The following is a 26,916-nucleotide window of genomic DNA, read 5'->3' as shown; positions in this document are numbered from 1 at the left end:
CTGGACAGATGTAAAGGATATAAATCTGAATGATAATTAATTAGGGATAACACAATAATTCTAGTCTGTCTAATGGTAGAATTTGAAGGTATGCTCTACTGAATTACACCGATTGTACTGATTATTGCGTGCTTAAGTAAAACGGTGTTAATACATCGGTTAGTGAACGAGACAAGTTAGATATTCGTTCTTTTCCAACTTAGCTTAAAATGTAAACAATGAAGCAAGTATATCAAATACGTCTAAATAAACAGTTTCGCAGTTGCGTCTTAAATTAACACCAAGATAACCCGTGACCAATATGCCAAATTTCGTAAAATTGAAATCGAAGTATACTTTATAATTTCGATGGTCAACTTAGTGATAATTTTTACGCAAAATTGCAAATAATATACTATTTGATGCAAACAAATATAAACAGAAAAATACACTCACCAAAATCCGTCGGATCAGCAAAGAATAAACAAAACAATATACTTAGTCCTATACACTATGTAATAAGTCCAATTACAGTGTCAATGCACTATCCAGACTGAACGGCGAATCCAATCCTGGTAACGTAGAATGAAGAATCCTGACGTTGACGTACGTACGTAAAAGTTAATGTGTGCTTATTTATACCGTGAATGTCCCGGGAACGGTTTCTCCGTGAGCAGACAGACCATAGAACGTTCAGCAAACGCGTGTTGTCACTAAACAATCCAAGTTCAGTCGACTGTCTCTTTGGGAATGACTCCCAAATATGTCTCTACTATATCAAATAGCAAAGGCGTAGTTGCCCAATTGAAGCAAATAATGATGCTCGACGATTCAGCGTTGAACAAAACACTTCAACCCTTGTTTTCCTGAATACCACGACGACTTGTTGGGCGCCAATGTTGCCGGTGGGTTTCCGTGAGGTTCTATCGTGGAGGATAAACTCGTTTGGCTGTAATATATTTATTAATGGTAATAAATATCATTAATATACAACAAAGAGATGTATACTCTTTGAATGTAAAGAATCGAATCTATATAAATATAGCAATACACACATACAAGTAATGCATGATCCGACGGTGATCCTTAAAATACAAACAATACTTACAATGCACACAATACAAAATACAATTTAACAACGAAACATTGTGAAAATACTAAAACATAGTTACCTGTAATATATTTATTAATGGTAATAAATATCATTAATATACAACAAAGAGATGTATACTCTTTGAATGTAAAGAATCGAATGACTTTAGCAATCATACGATTCACGAGATCGACATTAAACATATCAGTGCACGGGAAAAGGGATGAGTGATCTGAGTATTAGACAAATTATAAACGTGCAACTGTATGGATTAGATGAGCTGAACTTATCTAACCTAGAGCAAAACGACCTTAACGAATAAATCGAATACTAGTAAACAACTAATCAACGAGTACAATAAGTATTAAAATAACTACCGTTATAAACTCATAGACAAGTCGTGATTTACATTTAAAGTTAACGATATTTAGAAATTGGTACAACAATAAAACAACACAACACAATATAGTTTTAAATTTAATATTAAATACGATCTGTAACAATGGCAATACGGTCAATCTCAACTATGCATGGCGCCATTACCAACCCTGGGGCGCCCCGCCCACATAGGCCACGCCCACCCAAAATTGCCATTTACTATATTTTCTTCATTTCTGCCCCTATTTACTTCAAATTGATACTGAACATCTCTTATAACAATACAGTCAATCTCAACTATGTGAGGCCCCATTACCAACCCTTGGGCGCCCCGCCCATAATAGGCCACGCCCACCAAAAATTGTCTTTTACTATAATTTCTTCATTTCTACACAGATTCACTTCAAATTGATACTGGACTTCTCTTATGACAATACGGTCAATCTCAACTATGTATGACCCCATTACCAACCATGGAGCGCCCCGCCCATAATAGGCCACACCCACATAGGCCACGCCCACGCAAAATTGCAGTTTACTATAATTTCTTTATTTCTACACCCATTCACTTCAAATTGATACTGAACCTCTCTTATGACAATACAGTTAATCCCATCTATGCCTGGCCCCATTACCAACCCTGGGGCGCCCCGCCCACATAGGCCACGCCCACCCAAAATTGCCTTTTACTATAATATCTATATTTCTACACCGATTCACTTCAAATTGATACTGAACTTCTTTTATGACAATAGAGTCAATCTCAACTATGCATGGCGCCATTACCAACCCTGGGGCGCCCCGCCCACATAGGCCACGCCCACCCAAATTGCCTTTAACTATAATTTCTTCATTTCTTCACCGATTTACTTCAAATTGATACTGAACATCTTTTATGACAATAAGGTCAATCTCAACTATGTATGGCCCCTATACCAACCCTGGGACGCCAGCCCATAATAGGCCACACCCACCCAAAATTGTCTTTTATTATACTTTCTTCATTTCTACACCGATTCACTTCTAATTGATACTGAACTTCTCTTATGACAATGCGGTCAATCTCAACTATGCATGGACCCATTACCAACCATGGGGCGCCCCTGGGTCAAACATGCGGCGTGGGGATACACGTCGGCCTCTGCCGCGCCATTTCTAGTTTGAAGTGCAGTTAACCCTTTTTTTCCTTCATTTACCTCATTTCTCAAATAATGTTTTTGGGATCAGGCAACAAATTTAGGACTTCACCTAACGGACCGTGATGTACGTTAAGCACATAAACAGGATTTTTGGTTCAAGGAGAGGCATTATTTTAGGATAATGACTATTTAATTATTGCAGACCGTTAAAAAACAGTTAGCCTGCAAATAGAAAGTTATAATAAGAAATTGGCACATGGCTAAATGGTATTGTATGTTTTAAAACCGAAAAGTAATTATATCCAATAAAATGAGCTATTTAGCGTAAGTTTCAAACTATATAGAGAAGTATATTTCGATTAATTGAGTTCGTATATCCATAAAAAATTTAATGATCATTTGTACAAGCAATTATTAAAGATTGCAGACCATTTTACCATTGTAAATGGTGTGTTGGTGGGGTGGGGGGTATAATGGTTTTGCGCCTTCTCTTAAAACCCACATGACTGTATATAATTTTGTCAATAAAATATATCGTGCTAATAACAAAATAACAATGCTTTATTTTTTATATAGATTTAAATAGGTTTGGGATTCGCGAAATTTTTTTATGCCTTTATCGCTTTTCCTATTGGTGTTGTGCCAGTGACCGGTTGTTCTCTGGAAAACAATCAAATTACGTCATATGTCAAGTCACTATTTCTGTCGCTGATCATGCTCGAAACTAAAGCAGAATGTTTCTTGTTTTGCTTATTGGGCAGAAGTCTTAAAATGCTCTTACACTTGATACAATTACAAGTTTTGCTCAATGTGTGTAACAAATACATACATCTCGTATGCATTCGTCATACGATTTAAATGGACATATTATTTACATGTTCAGCTGACATCACCTAAGGTCACGTCAGTTTTGGTGGCTTTTTCAACTAGAAACCACGTAAACAAACATTTATTACAACGACTTTAATAAATATTGCTAAATTATGAAGCGTAACGCGTAAATGGTATGTAATAAACGCTTTCAACTCGGCAATGATATGCCGCGAGCCCGTTTTTGCAAACAATATTATGGCTGAAGCCATCGGACGTATGCTTCCGACGGTGCGTAAATACGGGTCCATGACACACCATATCCGTTAACTAACCTTATATTAATACATACATTATCACAACATAACTTCGTTATTTTTTTCTGATACGGTTTTAACAGACCGTACATGACTCGGTTTCAAAATCTATAGTCTAGATCAGTTTATGTAAATATAGCCGAGTTAACTTCCGTTTGTAATCTTCAGTGTTTACAACTGTGTTGGATACTTCGTTTCAATGCGTTTTCGTGCTTTAAATAAGTTGTAATAGGTAAGAGGTATTTTATTGAATTTAGACACATTTGAGTATAATTTTAAATTTGGTGACTTATTTATTAAACTGTATACATTTGTGTAAACGAATCATTTTAGAATATTCAGCTTTCAATATTATGACCATTTAATGTGGATATTTTAAATTATAAACGTTCGTTATTCTTGTTTTTAAACTTTTGTTTGCTAGAAGAATATTTTGGCGATGACGAAGCGTTAATATAACAAAGAACATTTGTTGGAGTTAAACTGTGATACTGAAATAAGAAATACGTGCAAAATAAAGAACTCGGTTTTGACAATACGGATATATTTAGCTGACCGCATTTGCAATGCACATAATTACTATTGTCATTTTTTTATTTTCTTATGCATGAGTGAACTGCCATATATAGAGCTTGATTTTTTTGTGTGAAAACTTCCGGCATGTTTACACAGTGTCATTCGCGATAATGAAAAGGAAAGATAAATAAACTGGGAAATTAACTTATTGGAGGAACACATATTTATTAAAGCTTTTGTGAGCAGTTGACTAAGTAGGTTACCGGATTAGCTGAATTAGCAAGCATTGTGATTTTCAATTCGACTTTTTTTTTCTTAAATGGTAAAACTTCAACCACTTGCTGAAGCATATACAATTATAATAATAATTATATTGCCAGTCTAGCATTATGGTTGATAATAATAAAGATAACATCAGAAGATGTTTATGTCGAGCATAAATTCATCTAGTAAAGCACAGTAATTAAGGCCCTTATTTGAAATTTTACGTTGAAAACAATATGATGCAGTCGAAACAAAGAAGGCTATTTAGATAACATGTTTAATTCAAATTAACAGGTTTATTAAACAAGTAAGTCATCATTCAATACGATCAAATGAATGCATATGTAATTATGCTTTAAGCGTTTTATATATTGGTGTGTCATACTTTATACATTTTGTTTCGTGCCTCAGCATCCGGTTATTGATTTATTGTCGTACTTAAATGACAACATGCTAAATTAGATATCGCTTCTAGGCTCAGTAGAAGATTACACTGTTTATGTGATAATGAATGCATTCATTTTTGCAGCCTTGTTTAAAGGTCGTCTAGTGTCACCTATATACTCGTGTTTTATAACTGATCGGTGTATAGGTTTTATCCACTAGTCACCAGTAAGACAATCAGCGCCGCTTTATTACCATTGTAGGGCTTTGAGGAATTTTCCAAGACAAAGCGATGACTAAGCACAGTTTTAATGGAAGACGAACGAACGCAGAGTCGTGTGAATATTAACATTGTGTTAATTTGCTATATCCCGATAATTATTTTAAACATTATATTGTAAGACAAACACGTAATTTAGAATAACTTACTTTCACAACAATTTAAGGAAAGGCGGCCGATGAGTTGTGTAAATTACTTCGTTATGGTTCATTTTGTATTTCATGTTATATCGACAAAATGAAAGTACAAGTTTCGGAATGTTTTGATTTATCATTTCCATGTTTATATAAGTTCGAGTTCTAAAAACATAAACAAACAACATAAGATAATTCCATTTGGGATGCTAATAAGAACGATAAATTGAGAGGTACAGTAAAGCGCTTAAGTTAGTAATATAAGTTAAATGTTTCATAAAAACTAAATAGAGTTATTTGTAGAAGGAGCTTTACGGGTTGAAACACACATCCACGTTGGATTAGGTTAACTGGTACACTGCAATCTTGTATAAATGTGGTTTTGAACAAATAAGCCGAAGTCAATTAAGAACAGTGATATGTTTTCGAATCGAATGTTGGATGGAGTACAATTAATTGACTTTTAAATACTTGTCATTCAATGATAGTTTGGACTTACATGGTTGGTAAGCTATGGCTTTATTGTATTGTAATCGCTTTCTTGCACATACTTGGACATAGGTAACGTTAAGTAGGTTGAAGATTAAGCTGACATAGTGTATTCAAAGTTGAATATGTGGTTACTAAGGTAAACCGGACGGGATACAAACCTAATAAGGTGTGCATTTATATATATTTATTGATTGAAGTCAAGCAAGTTGATAGAAATTGTGAGCTATGTCAGATGTGATCATGTGCTTTTTATCGACCGATGCTAGATGTATTTTAGGCTGAAGTCAGTTTGGACGAGATTTAATGTATGCTTGTAAGAATCATACACAACTTAGACTATGACCGTTAGTCTTAGAAAGATATTTTAGCGCGGTCTTATCCCTGATATAACTATGGAAGAGATAAAACGAGTCACAGTGACATAAACCGAACGGAAATGAAGGAAGATTAGAAACCTATTCATGAACTCGCTCTTATTTTAGCGAACCGTATCAAATAATCATCAAGCGACTCTTATTTGAGCGAACCATAATACATGATCATTTACTTGCCTTAATTTGAGAGAATCATAGAAAATACTTATACATTGTCACTCATTTTCGCGAACGCACGTACCGTTAATAATAAACTGGCACTTGTTTGCTCGAACCATAGCAATAAAACATAAACTGTCATTATGTGAGAGACCATAGCAAGCAATCATTCACTGGCTCTTATTTGAGCGGACGCAAGTACCGTTAATCATAAACTGGCACTTATTTTCTCGAACCATAGCAATTATCATGAACTGGCACTTATTTGCTCGAACCATAGCTATTATCATGAATTGGTACATATTTGAGGATGTCTCAATAGTATGTTCAAAACTGGATTTTCAACGGATATGCATAGCTGTAATGGAGCCCTTTCATACTCTATTTATATATCTTGTGACATCGTAGTCTTTTTGTTTTTAAACTTCCGGACTATGATATGTATCCCACTTTGAAGAAAACACGAATTCATGCGATCCTAATTTTTAATTCCAGTGAGGGATATTTGACACTTGTGGTTTGTGGTATAAAACATTCTTAATATTGTTTGTGGTGAGCATTTGAACATGGCGGTTGTGGTAACAGTTATTTGACACCATGGAAAGGATAAATGTCTGCCTTTTCATGTGATATGGATGAGCGCATACAATGAAAACGAATGTGCGTCGTCATATTGTTTTACCACTTTTGTATATGAGTCTAAACTTTTTTAAATTGTGGTGTGTTTTGTTTAGCTGAGTACAATACACGTTTATAATCTGTTAATAGGCGTTTTTTTTAAGTGTTTGATTACATTAATTGTAACTATGATTTCAGAAGAAGATTGCTTCGTGTGTGCGTTAAAGTCAAACAAATACACTCGGCTTTGAGCAAGTAAAGTCATGGATCCTCAACAACTGAACGATTTTAGCGCTGGCAGAATTGAGAGTGTGGATGATAATACACGTGTGCCTGAATGTGAGGTAGGTATAATTTTGAACGAGGTTGAAATTATAGCTCTTGTGGCTTGGACTTGATTTCACTTTTGTTTAATTTCGCGTGAATAATCATGTGATGATGTCAAAATAACGAAACAGTAAAACGTATCGATAATTTTCGTTTTTTGTTACCGTTTAAAACAGCGAATAAACATTTTCAAATCACGTACATCCCTAATGAAAAATGGGAAAAAAAATTACATGTTTTTTCTTTATCATACATAAATGAGACAGTGGAAAAATTGTGTTGTCGATCTGTGTATTTTTATTTAACTTGAATTGTATGAAGCTTAAGTTCTAAAATTAAAACGACTACTTCCTGACATAATACTGTATTTACAATCAAATGGCTATAATCGGAGGCCTACATATACGATACATTTATAGGAGTGGACCGCCCTGAAATACAGATATGTCCACCATATTAGGGCGCTGAAAATAATATTTCATCAAATAGAAATTGTATCTTATATGTTCGTGTCACAAATCAGTAGGTTCTGAGATCTCGCGCCGAATTTGCAATGTTCTGCGATCATGTCAAACAAACATACGGAACGACATACGGACGTTTTTAAATTATTGCTGATAAACACTATTGCAGCAACATTGTTTGGGCGGACGACAAAGTTGCGACTTATTTAATTAAAAAGCGAATATTTATTCTTTATGTCATATTATTTATTATCTAAAATGAATTTACAAGTTTGTGTTAACAGACAAGCTATGCGCTGACCTCTGCATCTTGGAAAAAAGTGAGAGACAATTTGGAAACAGTACTGCGAGAAATAGAAAGCAACATTTATCAAAGCCGTAAACAACCAATTGAACATACAGAGGATACTTCTATCAAACATGGAAGTAGTTATAGTCATACTAAAGATGAAACCTGCGTAAGACAGCCAAACAGAGAAACTGGCAATAAAGTAGGCAGCGAGCAAGTATATTCTAGACATATTAAGTGTGGGGACAGAAATTTCATGTTAATATGCGAACCGAAGAACGAACCACACGAAAAAGTCGTGTACAAGCAAGAGGGCAACACAAATATCATGATAAACCTTAGAGTCAGTTCGAACGCATACCAGTTAGTGGAACAGGTGAAACACTCTCGGAATATGCAGGTCATTCCGCTGGATTCGGAAGGCGAAGGTGTGTGTATCTTAAATATCATTATCATGACAAATGGTAAGATGTCATAAAATCAAAATAAAGATTGTCCTTATACAGAATGAGTTATTTAATTTTTGCTTTCGCATGTATTTTTGTTTGGGGAGGGGGCGGTGATGCTATATATTTATATATCGCACAAATCGCCAGTAAAAGGAAACAACTTCAATTAACTTTGATTTCAATTTCAATTAAATGAAATAACTATACTGGTAACAGGATAACTACATGAGACCTGCTTCAAAAATCAATGCATCGTTCATTCCTTTTATGACAGGTTTAGAAACGAATGTCAATGTGTTACTGCTTGTTATTTCCAGTTTGGTTGGAGATCAAACGTCATAGTCTGGTTGAGTCTAGAAAGAAATCCAGATCGCCAGGTACAAATGAATCAATCTATACGGATACAACGTCGTCTGAAAGCGACAATCTCCAGTATGACACACATGACTTACTAAACATACAGATGTGGATGAACACGGTTATCAGGCCGATCACAATGACAACAGTAAGAGACCAGAAAGCCGAAGTATTGAAGAAAATGCATACGTATTTAATACAAAAGACTCTAATGAATCTAATGACAGTCAATATGAAATTATAAGTATTTCAGAAGATAAAGATCTACTGAAGATGAGATTTTCTAAACCAAGAGGTAAGAAATATCGAAACATTATGTTAAGGATACTTTGAATCTGTGGTTAAAACATATCCCGACATTATTGTCAAAATAATGCTTATATAAATGCATTTCTCATAAAAATGCAATGCATGATGAAATATTTAGTTGATATACGCATTATTTCACTTTTTGGCAGATTGTATTTATTTCTGATAAATGTATACGTTCTTTTGGAATGAATTATTTTTGTTTCGGTTTATTTGTTTTATTCATCATCAGTGTTTGCATACATAGTATAACAATAGTATGGTAAAATATGTCATGGTGAAAACACATCACGACAAAATTATTAATTCCGAGTGTTTATTTATAGATGGACAACTTGAAGATTTAGAAAGATTGTTTCTTAGCCACCATAGGGTTTGCGATTTTCTGCGTGACTCGTTTAATGACTTCGATGCCTCGATTTGTGACTGGATGTACCAGAGCGAATACATCGAGGGAGGAATTAAACCAGGTGTATACTTCTCAAACAAACCCATACAGAAAGCAAATGCACGTTAAACAAGGCACAAACAAATTATTTAAAAACATACAATTTGTAACATGTTGAATGTAGACGTTTCCCATCTAGTTATTTAAGTAATTTTTGCATTACAATACTGCTCCTGTACGTATCACAGTAAATGGTATTGATATTAGCTATAGTATAAAGATTCTATCGCACCAGAGAGGTAAAATGCGACGTGTATTTTGGCATGCCTTTAATTAATCAACACAGCGTTGCAGATATGTTTTGTCCATGTTTTATTGAAAATGTTTAGGTTGCATTTGTTTAAAGATTAAGTCAAATAATAAACAACAATGTATCATAGAACAGTATGTCTGGTCTTCAGACTTCGACCGATGTGCAAATTATATAATGATGTTCAAAGCATACGGTTTCTTTAAATTATATTTACAAAACTTGTTCAACACCTACTATTTCATTTGAAGACCGTACATGACAATTTGTGATTGAGAATTAAAGTGATATTATGGGCATTTTTCACTGTCGAATTGAGCTGAAAAGAATTAAAAGGTCAAAAGAGTTAGTTAAAATGTGGTTACTGACCAATTATCTGCAACTCATCTTGCTACCAGTTGTTTATTACAAATATATTTTATATGCGATACGATACACCCAGTCCTCTAAGCCGAAATGATCCGTAAAACAAAATTGTGTCTTTGTGTCGTATGACCGAATCTGCATTTAAGCTAAATTTATGTTCACATCGTACATGCATGATCAGTTGTCAAACGAAAGTACGTTTGATATTCAAATGCATTATTATTTTTCTTTCCGGGATTTTGTTTTAGTATGTCGATGCTGCATTAACAAATATAAGTGTATATGAAGTGAAAACACCAAAAATAAACAACGGTTGCGATAGACAACTATGAACTGTTAGATGCCCAAAATATCACTTTAAAGAAGCATCTTGACTGTGTTGAAGTTATGTCATTTATTAAATGATTACTATACTACATATACCTCAGTAATAAAATAAAAATTGTATCCACGTTAATTTTTGGAAATTTCTTTTTTTTCAGAGTTGATTTACTCGCCAGGCATTCAAGATTGTGAATGGTACCGTTCACAGCTTTCGAATGAAGGAGCCAAAAAGGAACTAAAAAATAAACCTGTAAGAACGAGAGTTATATAATTATAAATATTTTTGTAAGCAAAGTACATGGATCACACGTGATGGTATGTTTCTCAGACACAACGTTTGTACTCACGGCCTGATTTTGTTTATACACAATATTTAATAAAAATCTTGGAATACGATTTATATGTAATACGTAAGCTTATTATGTTACAAAATCGGATGAATTATTTCCATATATGTTAATGATATCCATTTTTTTGTAAGGGGCAAATATCTCATCGGAAGGTAGAGTATAAAATACCTCATTATAATTTAGTTTTGACAATTACATAATCGACATCCTGAGATTGTTTGTTGAACACATTGAACCTTTATTGAACCTATCAACTCAATGTAACGGTACGAAGTATCATGATCAGCACACAAAATTAATACGCTTTTCCCAACCCTTAACTTTGTTTTGCTTTCTAAAACTTTTAATAAAATTTGCTGTTCGTCATGACAAGGACATAAACGCAAAAACAAGATCATTTTTGTTTAATTTATAGTTGTTTTAAACAAACGTTCGATCAATAATAAAGAGGTTTGTGCTCAATTTTATGAACGGTTGGTTCGTTCGGATAACATGCCTGCATTTAAAAAACTCGAATATATTTTATAAAGATTAATATGTTTCCGTAGCCGGGAGCATTTCTTGTGAGACAGGCTACAACAAATACTGCTGAACCGGGCGGATCGCTGCACGTGTTCACACTGGAGTTTGTAGACGAACACGGCCGTATCAAGAAACTGATGATAATGAAAACTGGTGACGTGTACCATTTCAAGGAATTCTTGACGCAGAAACATGAGATTCAGGTACATAACAAAAGAATTCCGTCGTTTATTAACTGGTCATCCACTCAAATATGTTTCTTAACGGTTTAACACACCATGTTACTTAAAGATTCCCATAACAGTATCTTGAGGTCTGTTTATTAATTGATTGTTTTGTTAATATTTGATTTTAAGATAAATGCTCATTTTATATAATAAACCATACGTAAACATATAGCAGTACAAATACTCGCGTTATTGAATAATGTATTCTTGTGTTTTTTTTTTTAAATTATTTTAATAAAATTATTGTTTATTGTGTAGACATTCGAAACCGTATCTGACCTCGTGGCCAAAGTTCTTACAAGTGGATTAGAAATCAAAGACTCCAGAACAAAACTATTGACTATATTTCATGTAAAACCGGTTTGGCGCAATACATAAGGTATACCTACCTTCAATCGTAGGTTGCAGCGAACATTTCGATATTTTGCCACATGTGTGTCGTCTTTTAAAAAATGTAACATGATAACATTGACACAGTGTTTCTCACTGTGAAAAGTTAAAAAAAAATCCCGAAATAAGCTATTACTGTATCGAAGAACTTAAGATTATTAAGTTTAAATATGGAGTTAATAATTTGGTAGACAATCGGGAAAACGTTTGTTTTTGAAATATGGAGAATAATTACATGTTTGATTTGAATACTTGCTTAATTAATATGTTCTTCAATCACAGACTACCAGATGATACAGTCTAAGATGTTAAATAGTAAACATGATAACCTTAAAATATTGTTAAATGACATTGTATTTAGCTCAGAACGATTTTTGAAATATAATCAAGTCTTTTTGTATTGTGCAAATATCTAACTGAATGAACCGCTTTGAATTGCTTGGCTAGTTAATTGCAGTTCTTGGCTAGTTAATTGCTGTTTAAATCTATTTTTTGTAAAAGGCTCTTTAAACATACTGACACATTCCATATATACAGACGGTTTATGTTTAGTAATATTTGTTTTTCCTCTTAAACTAATCCATTAATCTGATCTAGCTACTGCACACATGTACATCTGTTTATTGATCTAACATGTGTTAATGTTTATATAAGTATGTGCTTAATTAAATAGCAAAGCTAAACACTTAACTTGTAAACTAATAAAATATTAGCACTTCATAAATAAGTTAGAGAATGTATTTGCTGTTTTCAAACAAAAATGAAAAAGTAATAAGTCTGAGGTTTGTATAACAGGAACATTCAAATAAGAATTGGTACTCGGATTCGATTGTATTTGGTCCCTTGCAGAGTAAACACAATCTCTCTTCAGGCTTCATATGTCGGAATCTCCCGGTATCAATGCGTAATGGCAAGGTTCCAGTTCTGATTTGTGCAATAAACGATCTGAGATGTTTCGGGAGGCACATTGTCACGTAGTTTTCGCACTTATATATATGTTTTATTTGCCGATAGGTTCTGAGTTTCGGCTGGGTTTCGAGGCCCTGCGTCCATTTGTTGATGTCGTTTTTCTTATAGTGTTCGGTTGCCCGACTGAGAAGACTATTTAATGAGATATTGCCCATCGATCTGGATGTAAATGAGTGCTGGAGGTTCAGTGATTCAAAGATGTTTTTAATGTCGGAGTTCCAGCCCTTATTCTGCGAGAAGTCCCAATTAAAAATCCTCTTTGATAGCCTATCGTCTTGCATCTTTACAAGGCGGTCCCACAGGCGCAGTATCTTAATATGGTGTCTTGCGGTAGTAGTCTGACACCCAACGTCGCCGTTAATTACAATATTTGATGCGTGTTTATGCACACCAAGAAAGGCTCGAATCGCCCTATGTTGTATAGTGTCGCATTTCGAGTATGTTTTGTATCCACAAACACCTGAACTGTAATCCATCACAGGTATAACACTGCTGTTATAAAGTTTGGTGTATACGGTAAACGTTAGTCCATTAATTGTTTTAGCTTTATTTAAAATCCCACCGAGAGCCCTGCCCGCCGATTCCGCCAGTGTGTTAGCGGTAACGGAGAAGTCAAGCGTGTCTGATAAAATGCACCCGAGGTATTTATAACTGTCCTTTATATTAATAGCGTGCTCTCCAATGTTAAAGGCACACGTTGTTTGTTGCTGACTTTGTTTTCGGAAACGCATAACGCTCGTTTTCGAAGGATTTATTTTCATGCGCCATTTTTTGCACCATGTATCGATTTTATCCAGCATCTTTTGGAGATGTTGTGCGCTTTTGCTTAAAATAACAATGTCGTCCGCGTACAGTAGGATACATATATTCACCGTTGATCATTATACCACAGTTCATTTCCTTCAATTCAAGAGCAAGATCGTTTATATAGAGTCCAAATAACGTCGGTGAACTTATGTTTCCCTGCTCGACAGAGCATTCGATGTTGTGGTAATCGATTAAGTGATTGTTAATGTTCACCCTCGCTTTCGAAGTGCTGTAAAGATGACGTAGAACGTGATAGAAACCCTATCAAATGCTTTCATCATATCAATAAAACATGTATACGTTGCTAGTCCCTCTGCCTTTCTGTTGCGAATGATGGATCACAGTGTGAATAGGTGATCGGTGCAAGATCTAAGTTTGCGGAAGCCATTTTGCTCATCGACAATTAGTTCGTTCTGGTCAAAGTATTGTGTCAAACGGTTGTAAAGAACACTCGCGAATATTTTGCTCACGGCCGGAAGTAGGCTGATACCGTGGTACACGCGGGTCGCACGTGTTGTTCTTCGGAATTGGATTGATTATTTACGCGGACCACATAGAGGGCGTTATCCCAAATGTAAAACATTTGTTGAACAGTTCGGAGAGCAGATGGTATGAACTTTCATTTTAAAAACTTCGTACGGAAGTGAGTCCTCTCCGCATGCTTTACCGTTTTTGCAGTTTGAAAGAGCTTTTATCACCACCGCTATGCTTATTGTTGTGTTAAGCATCGGGTTCGAGTTATCGTCATTAACATTTTCAGCCTCTGTGAACTGTTGTTCGAGTTCCAATTTAAACTTCTTTACTTCTTCGTAAAATTGTTCATCAAAGTTTGCGCCTTCGCACGCTTCCGCTTTGTCAAAACGTTTTTGGAATTCTCTCTCCCAAAATTTAAGGACACTTTTATTGTCGGTTACTATCTTACCATCTTCGTCGACTGTTTCCATGGGTATTTTATGGCGCCAAAATTCTTTTGGGTTTTCCGTGCATATAGTTTTCAGTTCAACTTGTTTGTCCCTTTCAGACTGCCGCTTACATCGTATAATTTCCCTCTCAAAACGACGTTGCTTTAATGTATACAGGCGCCTGTATTTAAGTTTGTTTCGTTTGGTACTGTGACACTTTAGAAATGCATGTTCACTTTCACACACATCTTTGAAGAGAGAGTCAAGGTCACTGTTCCACCACAGTTTTGACTGATGACGGAAGCCCTTTTTTGATCGTTTTGACATGTCACTGTGTTTTACTTTTGCAAGGAGTGCTTCATAGTATAAGTTACACACCTCTGTATATAAATTATCGATTTCACTTTGGCGCAAATTACACGTTTGTATTCTATCGATCATTTCTATCAGTCAGTTGTTTTCGATAAACTGCGCTGGTATTGAGTCGTAATTAAACCTCTTCCCATTTATTGGATTATTATTATCAGTACACATTCGTTGGCTCTGTTTGTTTCATTATTGATTAACGTTTTAACAGTCATTGTAAAACATAGTACTGATTGGTCAGGCATTGCGCAATCTGGTTTAATGTGGTACCTATTGCTGAGTTCTTTAACGGTATGTACCTCGAATCTGTTAAATAAATCGATGTTCGAGTGTGGGGTGAATATGTAGTCTACCACTGCTTTCCCTTTAGTAGAAATTGACGTGAAATTGTCATATTCCGGAGAAATACGTCCATTTAATACGCAGAGTTTCGCTTCTCCTAAAAATTCGACAAATGATTCACCGTGCCTATTTTTTGTTAAGTCAATTGGTTTTCTGACATTCACATTATCTATATTTACGATGGTGTCGTTTAAATCCGAGATTCGTCCGTTTATGTCACCGCAAAACAATAAGCAGTCCGCATTTGAGAGTAGGTATGCATTGCCCGTTAGATGATCAAAGAATTCGTCCACGTGCTGGCATCAATCTGAACCTTCGGGCGGTAGATAACATACTGTAATGACAATTTAAAACGATGATAGTTTGTTCGTAAGCTTTAGGCTAAGGATGCCTTCGAAAGGTTTGCTATCACACGTTAGATAGAAATTTTCTTCAATCGTGTGTTTAATAAGAATCGCAACGCCTCCTGATCCACATGTTGCTGTTTTCTTTAATTTCTCCCTGTTAAACAAATATGGCCTGTAGTTCTCTATAAAAATAGTATCCGTTGATCTTAATTTTGTTTCTGTTAGGCAAATGATATCAGCATTTAGTTTACTTTATATATCCCTCTTGGGTAAATGGTTGTTCTGTGTCCATCCGTTAATGTTATATATCGAGATTTTAATTGTTTTGGCACATAGCTGGGTGGTATCTTATTTTTGCGATAGATCTGCAGTAAGGGGCGTCTCTGGGATTGGTCCGCGATAGCGCTCCCCTGCGATAAAAAAGCGCTCCGTTTCTAAATCGAACTTCTTTCTTCTCGCACACAGCTTGCTCTATCACAGGTTTTAACCGTAACTTCAGCTCTTTGTCAGTTTTAGAGAGGTCGTCGGTTATATAGTTAGAGTTGAAAATGGAAAGTTTGTCGGTAAAATATCGTACTTTAAATACGATTTGTCTTATTTTCCCGGTTTGCTTTGTTCCTGTTCTGTATGCATTTTCGACGTGTATGTCAGTGTCTCTTCTGGGTTTTCGTTATCACGCTAATGATACCCCACTTGCCTTAAGTTGTTTTTGACAACCTGTCGTTCAAATTCTGCCTGTCGTTTTTGTAGATTTGATATAATTTGATTTGCATCAGCCAGCGATTTTTGTACGGATAAATACTGTGCGCTGAGTTTTGTGTTCTCTTTTTTAATGTCTATTATCTCCGAATGTGCGAACTCTATAGACTTGCTGTGTTCTGTGTACAGGTTCTCTGCACGCCCCATTCTTGTTTCATATTCGTCCAGGCGTTTCGTTATAATGATTTGATTTTCAAGCACATTTGAAATGGAAGTCCTAAGAAAACTAAACTGTTATCGTACGAATTGTTCGAATCCTTCCCCTTGTGTTGTTATATCTGGGTGTGAATCCGCCATTACAGGTGCAGTTTTTTGCTTAAATCAAACACTGGAGCGGTGCTGTCACTGTCACTATCAGCAGGGTAAAGCACTGAACATGTTTGCGAAAGAATGTCAATTATTCCATCATTTACATGTCCGCTAGAGCCCTGACGTTGTTGCTTTAAGTCTTTCTCATTAAGATCCGAATTACTACTTTTTGCGTTTCTCTCTGCGTTTCTCTCTGTTCTTCCCCATGCGTGTAACGGGACGTGATTAGTTATACCGATTCACATGCGCGCTTCATTCTGAGGATTGCGTATCACTCATGCGTGACGAGTAACGGAGAAATAACCGAAGTGAGAACTTCTCAATTTGTCACAGCTAAAATCCAATACAAAGATAAAAATGTAAGCATTCATTTATTTTATCCGGTATTATAGCTATTCTTACAACTTTACAGTTCAAATGAATCTAGGATGGTAGAGACTCACATGCGACACACATATATTCAATCATAATCCGTATACACTATATCAGAATCTCACTATTTTGGTTTTATTTCACAATTTATTATGGCGCTTAGAAAACATCGACCAGCCACACCGGAAGCAGAAGTGTATTCCTAGTCTACTATTTACGGACCCAATAATGATAAACCTAATTTTTATGATAAACTTTTTTCTAAAATAGAAACATTTGGACACGGCGACTATATCATATGTGGAGATTGTAATCTTGTACAAGATTATAAATTAGATTATTGAAATGATAAAAATCTAGATAAAAAACTCATGAGCAATTTTATCTACTATTACTAATAATAGAAGCTTGGTAGATACTTTTAGATAAATCAATGTTGATATTAACCAATATACATAGAGAAAACAAAATACTCTTCAGCAAGCCAGCCTAGATTTTTTCCTTGTCACTAGCAATCTTATGCAACACATTAGCTAGTCCGAAATTAAAGCTAGCTACATATCTGACCATCTAGTTATAACTTAAGATTTAAATCTCTTGGAAGTAGCCCATGGTAAAGTACTTTGGAAATTCAACAATTCATTTTTACATGATGAAGAATATCTATAGACTATTTAATTTTTATTTTTAGAAATTAACACAGTATTGCTTACCTGTGTATAACACCGAACTGCTTAATACTATTGATAACAACTTGTTGCGAATTACTTTAAATGATCAATTGTGTTTAGAAGCTCTTTTTATGGAAATCAGAGGAAAAACAATAATGATTTCATCTTACAATTTCAAGGATAGGGCATTTCAAATTGAAACACTAGAAGAATATTTATAAAACAAATGCTGATGAGCTTAACTTATAGCAACAGGGACTCTCAAATAAACGTGAAACAAAATAAAAGGGATCATTTATAAGATCAATAGCAAAATCGGCAGATAAAGGAGAACAACCAACAAAATATGTTTGTTATTTTGAAAAACAACATTCATCCAGTAAAACTATCCCTTATATTATAAACAATGATGGCCAAAGTATATATGATCAAAACGAAACTGAAGCTGAAGTTGAATAGACAGAAACAGTAACAAATGAAACCAATAGCCATTCGGACATATTTGATGAGCTAGAACACTTACAAATAGTTAAACTTATAAATGATGACGGTCAGTCATAATATGGCATGCTGACAATTGCAGAAATCACTGCTACATTTAAAATATGAAAATGAGAAAAGCCCAGACTCAGATGGCTTCAACACAGAGTGTTTCAAAAGTTATTTGAAGGATCATATTAATTTATTCGAAGAAGTTAAAAGTATGCCTACATCTCAGGATCCTTGTCAATTACTCAAAAACAGGGAACTATAACATGCATATCAAAAGAAAACAAACCAAGGCAATTTGTTCAAAGCCTAAGACCTTTAACACTTTTAAATATTGTTGATAAGGTAGCCTCAGGTACAATTGCAAATATATTAAAAACTTTTATAGATAAATTTATTGCCAAAGATCAAACTTGCCTTATTAAAGGAAGATATATAGAAGAAAACAAACGACTACTATTTGATATTTTCAAATACACAGAAGATAACAAAATACCTTGACTTTCAATGACATTGGACTTTGAGAAGGCCTTCGATACACTCTACTTTAATTTTAATGAATAACAGGTATTTCATTTTAATTTTGGTACTATGCTCAGAAATTGGGTCCGTCTTTTCTTATATAACACCATGAAAACTATTCAGATCAATGGGTTTCTATCAGATTTCATTATACTTTAAAGCGGATGCCGTAATTGTGACCCAATCAGCTCATATATCTATATTTAAAGCGCAGACATTTCAGCCATTCTAATTCGAAAGACAAAAACATAAAATGAATTACGATAAAACAGTTTAATACAAGATAGCTGAATTTGCAGATGACATCTCTCTTTTGTTAGAGGGTTCTAATATCTCTTTTTATACAGTTTTGCAGTTATAACATAATTTTGCTTTAGAGTATGGATCGAACATAAACGTTGTCAAAAGATGTATGAACGTTGAATACGATTTATAAAGACATATTGTGTACATCTTGAACATTCATGTCTAAGCAACGAATTGAAGCTTGAACAGATACCACAGACATTCATTTAATTTGTATTTTTATTTTACGAAGGTCTAAATAGATCTGTAGTTCATTAAACACTTAGTTTAACATGTGTAAAAAACAATAACCAACAATGGAGCTTATATTTCTTGTTACCTAACAAGGGTTTTGATCCAGAATCAAAATTAACAAATATTTGAAACTTTTATTTCAAATACTGAAAAACCTTTAAGTGAAACAAAATGGAATGAAATACTACCGACTGCACTTATGTGCACAGCTTTGTTTTAAAGATAACCAGAAATACTTACATACAATGGTTACATACTAGAATAATACATATAATCTTAGGTACTAAATATCTGCTATATAAAATGAAAATTATTGATGATATTAAATGCACATTTTGTAATAAATATGAAGAAAGATTATATCATCTTTTCTGGGGCTGTGAGCACAAACAAAAAATTGTTCAACATGTTCCAAATGTATTGAATAAAAATATGCCCATATGCCTACACTCTCTTGCCAGGACATGATTCTTGGAATGTTTACGGAAAAAATGAATCCTATCAATATATTGCTTCTTGAAATTAAAAGGTATATCTTAATGTGTAAACAAACGAACGAAATCTCGAATGTTCCAGGACTTAAGAAAAGTCTACTTTTATCATGTGAAATCCAAAAACAGACGACTCGACAAAATAATGACTTCCCAAATTGGTCAGTTGTAAGAATATTCATTCAATGTACCAAAGCCAATATAATTCATTATTACAAAATATGTACAACAAATAAAATTTTAGTCGAATTAATACATGCCTACTTTTCAAATTTAAATTGTGTAGTTCTTCTATACAATATCAATGTAAATCTTTATAAACTTACCAGAGAAACATGTTATTTGTTATTCTTGCCTATAATTTTATTAAAATACAATTAATTCTTGTGGTATGATTTTTACAATGTTTATATATTTATAGTATACATAGTGTGTTTATATGTCTCTCTCCAAATACTAGCTTAAATTGCGTGCAACTAACACAAAAGCTTTTATATATATATAGTATACACAGTGTGAATGTATGTCTTTCCTGAAATATAAACTTAAATTGCGTGCAACTAACACAAAATCTTTTCGACCTGCACATACCTATGGACGAGGTAAATACAGTATATTTTCTTCTTAAATAAATAAATAAATAGTGAACATTATATTGAAACTGCCATAAAACATGTTAACTACCTAAACGGAACTATTCATCATGGAAAACTAAAACTACGATGTGTGAATCCGCGATATTATTTGCAGTTGTTTTTTCATCTTTTACTTCAACAGTGCTCTGCTTTTATGTGCTTATTAAAACTACTTTACACATGCTTGCAGTGTGTTTGCAATACATGTTTAACTAAAACGTTAAATTACCATCCGCATTTTGCTGGACATAAAATTGTTTATTTGCTTTATTGTTTCTTTTCCATGTGTAAACATCCATATGAATAACAAACTATTAAAGTGTATTTTTATTTTACATCTGAACTTTCTTGTTTTTTAACAACCTGTATCACAACAAATAAGTTATAAAAATGACACAACAACTATTTATCATTTACAAACAAATGCATAAAATGTTCCATGTATTACGGGTAAAAATGCATACTTAATATAAATGTACTTTCTTACAGTATTCTTATTGCAAGTATTAATTGCCTTATATGAAAAAACGTTAGTGAAGTTAATATATCAACATAATATATATTAACTCCTCTTTTCTGGCCAATGATCAATAGGGCGAGTGGTTGAACTAGTTTATACAGCTCAAACATTGCACAAAAAACCCCAGTGCTTTCGTTTAATATCACATACTACATTCGATTATGCGGTAACATAAAAAAGACACAAACACGATAACGAGTGAATTTGGGGTCCCCGCCTGAAACGGTCGATTAAAAAAAAACCTGCGGACTTACACCGGTAAAAATAAACCTGTTAAAACATTAGCTTAAAGTGTGTCACAATACACTTATGTGTAAATAAAAATAACATCTCAAGTAAATAAAATAGTTATTCAATATACAGTATGTTTCTATGAAATGACCTTGAAACCACGCTATGGTTGGACTAACACGAGAACCGCATAATTATAACTTTATGAGACACACTTTAGCTCATATAAATTTCAAAAGAAACATGCTAATAACTTTTAATTTATTGAAAAAGCAAATACATCACATGAAACAACAAAATAAACAAGTGATGTTACCAAATCTTTGTATAAAAGTAGACAGATGTTTTTTTCAATGAGCCTATCTTAAGAGTGGACTCAATATCTGTAAATAATAAATAGGGAAACAAATCCAACTTAGTGTTCCCTTTATTTATGTGAAGATTGTATCTGATCTTGTATTTAACATGGTAGTGTAACATTGTATGTCAGTATCACTGATTGTGTAGTTTTTCCGTTTTAAATTAATCGTAATTATTATGTAAATTATTATTTTAACAAATGTAATGTACAACGATAAGATACGCAATCAATACACAGCGGGTTATTTTCACGAACTCATAATTGACTTTTTCACCATGCTAGGTCATTAGACGACAATGATTATTCCTGTCTTTTTTAAAAAGCTATACAATGTTATGAACTAAGTTCAAACGCATCGTGAGTGTTGCCTATATTCGTATATTCATTTCTTTTAGTTTATAAAATAGATTATACCGACGTTGATGTATGTTTTTTTCAGCTCTATGTTTAGTAAATTTCCAACACGAACAATAACAATTCGAATTCGAGTAAACATTGTTTGCGAGTATCTTGGATGATCTCTTGAACGGTGTTCAGAGTTAAGTTGCAATGTCTGATCGGATACTACATCTTCAAAATTGAACGTATGCGTCAGGCTTTATCAAATAATAATTTAGTTTATCCTAGATAATACACGACTGTCAAATACGCGTAGCATACTTATGTACGTTTGACATTTAGAAGAATATACAGCAGATGCACCTTCTTGTTAGCACGATTTAAATATGGGTACACTTATTATCAACTCCGCCAAAGACGGTCCAAGCCCTCGATGAAATATGAGGAGGTATGGGCGTAAGCCTAGGTGCCCAACCCCGTTGAAACATTATTGCTACAGAAACGCCAAACAGAATAACAACATACATCACGGACCTTGGAGAAGGTTGACCTCCAGCTGGAGGACGTATGACAAAGGACTGTGAAAGCAGTATCAACTGGAAGCTATCAGGCCGGAGACCATCATTTCAACCAGGACCACAACTACCATCAGTACATAGAATGTTCGAACCATGTACACGACTGGGAAGACAGCACAAGTGGCCGCAGAGATAAGGAAGTTCAACCTCACCATAATTGGGATTAGTGAATCAAGATGGACTGGGTCTGGGCTTAAGCGACTCACTTCCGATGAGTTACTGTTTTTTTTTGCAAAGCATGAGCATTAGGATGCAGCACACAGGGAGAAGCCCTGATGCTTTTCAAGTCGCCTCTTACAAAGAAGAAGAGGATAAACGCGGACATTATCCAGTTCTACGCCGACGATGAACGACAGTAAAAAGGATGAGGAGTAAAACTTCTAAAATAGACTGTCAACCATCATACAAGACAGGCCAAAGAGAAGCATCCTTTTAATGGGTGACTTCAACTCAAAGATCGATAGTTACAACCAAGGATATGAGGAGATCGTGCGGGAAAAAGATGAGGAGAGATGAACGACAACGGGGTGATATTTGCCGACCTGTACTCTAAAAGTAACTTGGTCATCGGAGAAAGTATTTTCCTTCAAAGAAGGGTACACAAGGCAACTAGGGTGTCAACAGACCTGTCAATGAAGAACCAGAATGACCACTTGTGCAACGCAAGAAAGTTGCGTCACTCTCTTCAGGGTGTACGTTTCAAGCAAGGAGAGACGTGGCTTCGGGCCATCATCTTATTGTCGGCCGATTGAAACTAAAGCTGTAGAAGAGTTGGAAAGGAGAGCCTTGCCAACGCCAACGTTACAACACTGCCACACTTAAATAGAACTGAAAGCAAGAATAATTCAAGGTCACTGTCTCCAATAAGCTCCAGGATGGAGCTGTTTCAATAATAGACAAAAGAGCAGAGGTGGCAAAACGTAAAAAAAGCAGTGACTTCAACATGCACAGTCGTACTGGGCTGAAAGTGTTACGCCCACAAAAGGTTCATATAAGCAGAGGCGCTTCAGAAAATGAGGAAAGACGTGAAACAATGGCAAGTGTAAACAACAGCAGAACAAGAGCCGCAAACGTGAAAGCACTAGAAGAGTACACCTAAGCAAAAAGGAACGTCAAGCGTAGTATAAGATCAGTCAAGCGGAACTTTCTTGAGACGCTTGCAACATTGTGGGAAGAGGCAGTTTATCAGAACAGAACTAAAGATCTGTATTCCTTCACCAAGAGATTAGCGGGAACGTTAACCAAGCAAAAAGGCCAGAAAGTGACAAAATAGAGGAGTAACAAGACTATATCCAAGCAATATATGTCCCTTACCGGCTCCACCATATATATATGTATTTGTTGTCATAGCAACCAGAATTTTTGACGTAGTAATAAAATGAAATAACGTGCATAATGTCCATATTGCCATCTATCCATGTTTCAAGTTTCACGAAAAAATATGAAGAACTTTTAAAGTTATCGCAGGATCCATAAAAGTGTGACAGACTGACGGACTGACGGACTGACAGACATACTGACAGACACACAGAACGCAAACCATAAGTCCCCTCCGGTGAAACCGGTAAGGGACAATAACAGATGCTGAAGGGTAGAAGAAGAGGTGAATAGAGAACTTTAAGGAGCTACTCAATAGGAGCTACTCCTGTGAAACCACCGGAGATTCTGTCAACTACAAGCGATCTGCCAATCAAGTGCTGCACTCCCTCAAATGAAAAGATCAGCAGCGCCATCAAGCATTCGAAGAACGGCACATCTGCATACCTGACAGCACACCGTAAGAAGCGCTTACGGCTGACGTGACCAGTGTGGAGCTACTATACCCACTCTTCAGCGAGATATGGGAAGAAGAAGAAATTCCAACAGAGTTGAAAGAAGGTTACCTAATCAAGCTTTCAAATAAGGGCAACCTGAGTTCCTGCTCCAACTACCGAGGAATCACACTGTGGTCCATCCCAGGAAAGGTGTTTAATCGCATCCTGCTAAACTTATTGACAGACCCACAGTAGACCCGCACCTCATTCTATACATAAATGGTGACGTCACTACGTTATTGTCAACTCTATACTAAGACGCATCAAATTATGCTTCCGCCAAAGTAGTTCTGCGTAGGAATGAAAATGTTAATAATGAAAAAAAATCTTTTTTTTATTGTGTGTTTAAAATGGGTTGATAGTGATTATCAGAAACACGATAACCTGACCGACTTTCGCTTTCACTTTTCACTCGTAAAAGAAGTGCTACCCACAATTCCTTTCGCGTTAGTAAATAGATTAGTAAGACCGGTGTGTACACAATGACCCGCACCTCAGTGACCGAAAAGCAGGCTTTCGTGCACGGATCAGATCGCCTCATTCTGGAACAATCCCTGGAGTGGAATTTGCGGTTGTACGTCAACTTCATTAACTATGAAAAAGCGTTCTACAGCGTTGACCAGGAGTCACTCTGTAGACTTTTGACACACTACGGCGTGCCAGGAAAGATCACCAACATCATAAAGATTGACATGCAGAATCGTTCATGACAGATACCTTGCAGATGCCTTTGAAGTAAGAACCGGTATGAGGCAAGTCTGCTTGCTCTCGACTTTACTTTTATTGCTGGCCATAGACTGGGTAATGAAGACATCGACGAATCAGAAGCGGAATGTTATTCAGTGAGCACTCTGGAAACAGTTGGAATACCTCGATTTTGCCGATGATATGGCTCTTCTCTTCCACACCCAACAACAGATGCAGAAAAAGACAAATATGGTAGCGAACAACTCAGCTAGACGGAGCCACACCATAAACATACGAAAGAGCAAGGTTTTCAGGACCAACGCATAAAACACACCAATGAATTACAGTTCAAGGCGAGGCGCTGGAGGAGGTGGAAAGTTTTACCTATCTTGACAGCATTCTGGACAGCGAGGGAGAAACGGATGCAGATGTCAGAACACGCATCGGTAAAGCAGCCTACCATCGGCTGAAAAACATCTGGGGATTCAGTGAAATTTGCATCACAACTAAGATAAGGCTCTTTAATACCATCGTGTAGCCACAACTCCTCTATAGAGCAGTGACCTGTAGAACGGCTGTCTCCGACATACAGAACATACAGGTCTTTATCAAAACCTTCCTTAGAAAGATCCACAAGAACCGCTTGCCAGACGAGATCTCCAACGAGGAATTATGGAGACGAACAGAACAGCAGCCATTTGAAGAAGACATCCTTTAGAGACGTTGGCGGTGGATACCCCACACCCTTCGCAAGCCTGCATCCAATATACACGAGTCAATATCTGACATGGAACTACCGAGGAAAATGAAAGAGTGGTCAGCTTAGAAACACCTGGCGCCCCGACCTGGATGCAGATGCATAGCAGATAGGCCAAACATGGCGGCAGCTAAAGAGACTCGCCCAGAACCGAGACGTCTGGAGGAAGCTGGTATGTGGCCAGATGGGACAAAAGGCACAGATGTTGAGATGATGAGATACTTATTGTCGTTGGAGTTCTATCGTTTTCCGCTATCGTTCGGGTCAGATGCTATACCGACCTTGAGAACTTCATTGCATTGGTGTCTCCCTAGACACAACGGTTCAACATTTTACAGCTTTAACGGATCGGTCTATGCAAAGGTTAGCGGACACAGTTTACAGAAATTATTAAATTTCGAACGCTTCAATATGAAAAGAAAACTTCTTCAAAACGAGTATATGTTTCTGTCATTTTCTCGTGAATTTGTAGTATACCGGCATCAAATAACATCTGAGATGTTTCAAGTATTTAGTAAGCCTATCAGTGGAAAAGACAATGAGGTGTTTTACGTCGCCAACGATCTGACGAATGGTATAATAATAAGTTCTCCAAAGACATGCGTTTCATCACAAAATCCACCACAAGTGTCCATTTGTTATTCTGATTACGTGGTAAAATATCTGTATCCGTTTATACCCGACAAGTACAAGCAGTACTCAACGGGTGCAATATATGACGTGGTTGATCTGTTTGCCTACTTTGTTGACATACCTGATCTGCAATCGGAAGACAAGTGTATTCCCATGTGTGGTGCATTGATGCGGAAGTCCGAGCTTCTACCGTGGACGGAGTTGTTTACAACGCCGTTGTCTCTTCTACACGACTCGTTAAACATGTTTTATCAACTTAAAGTTTACTTGTTTGTTATTGTATTGTTAACGCCACAGCGACTTTGTTTCCAACCTTAATGATTATAACACAAGAAATATAATATCATCTGCAGATGCAATCGTTTTTATACGCCATTAAAATTGGTAATCCAAACTAAAATCCGATGGAACTTATGTAAGATCTGAACCTGTGAAAGCAATTACTTCCTTGCATTACAAATGTCTC

The 26,916-nt window shown here is 35.6% G+C and overlaps 2 protein-coding genes across 2 annotated transcripts in view; both read left to right on the top strand.

Moving 5' to 3' along the window:
* The window catches only part of LOC127871138 (uncharacterized), an 85,303-nt gene that overhangs the window by 34,798 nt on the left and 23,589 nt on the right, over positions 1-26,916 (top strand). The window lies entirely within an intron of this gene.
* LOC127871146 (uncharacterized) lies at positions 8,924-20,865 on the top strand. Its single transcript, XM_052413873.1, has 5 exons — positions 8,924-9,118; positions 9,459-9,602; positions 10,679-10,770; positions 11,419-11,595; positions 11,878-20,865. Exons 1-5 carry the CDS (start codon positions 9,097-9,099, stop codon positions 11,995-11,997), a joined length of 555 nt encoding a protein of 184 aa, XP_052269833.1. The 5' UTR covers positions 8,924-9,096; the 3' UTR covers positions 11,998-20,865.

The sequence above is a fragment of the Dreissena polymorpha genome, chromosome 3, assembly GCF_020536995.1.
Source record: "Dreissena polymorpha isolate Duluth1 chromosome 3, UMN_Dpol_1.0, whole genome shotgun sequence".
Taxonomy (NCBI): domain Eukaryota; kingdom Metazoa; phylum Mollusca; class Bivalvia; order Myida; family Dreissenidae; genus Dreissena; species Dreissena polymorpha.
The sequence above is the reverse complement of the archived record's forward strand: the minus strand, read 5'-3'. Positions and strand labels throughout refer to the sequence as shown.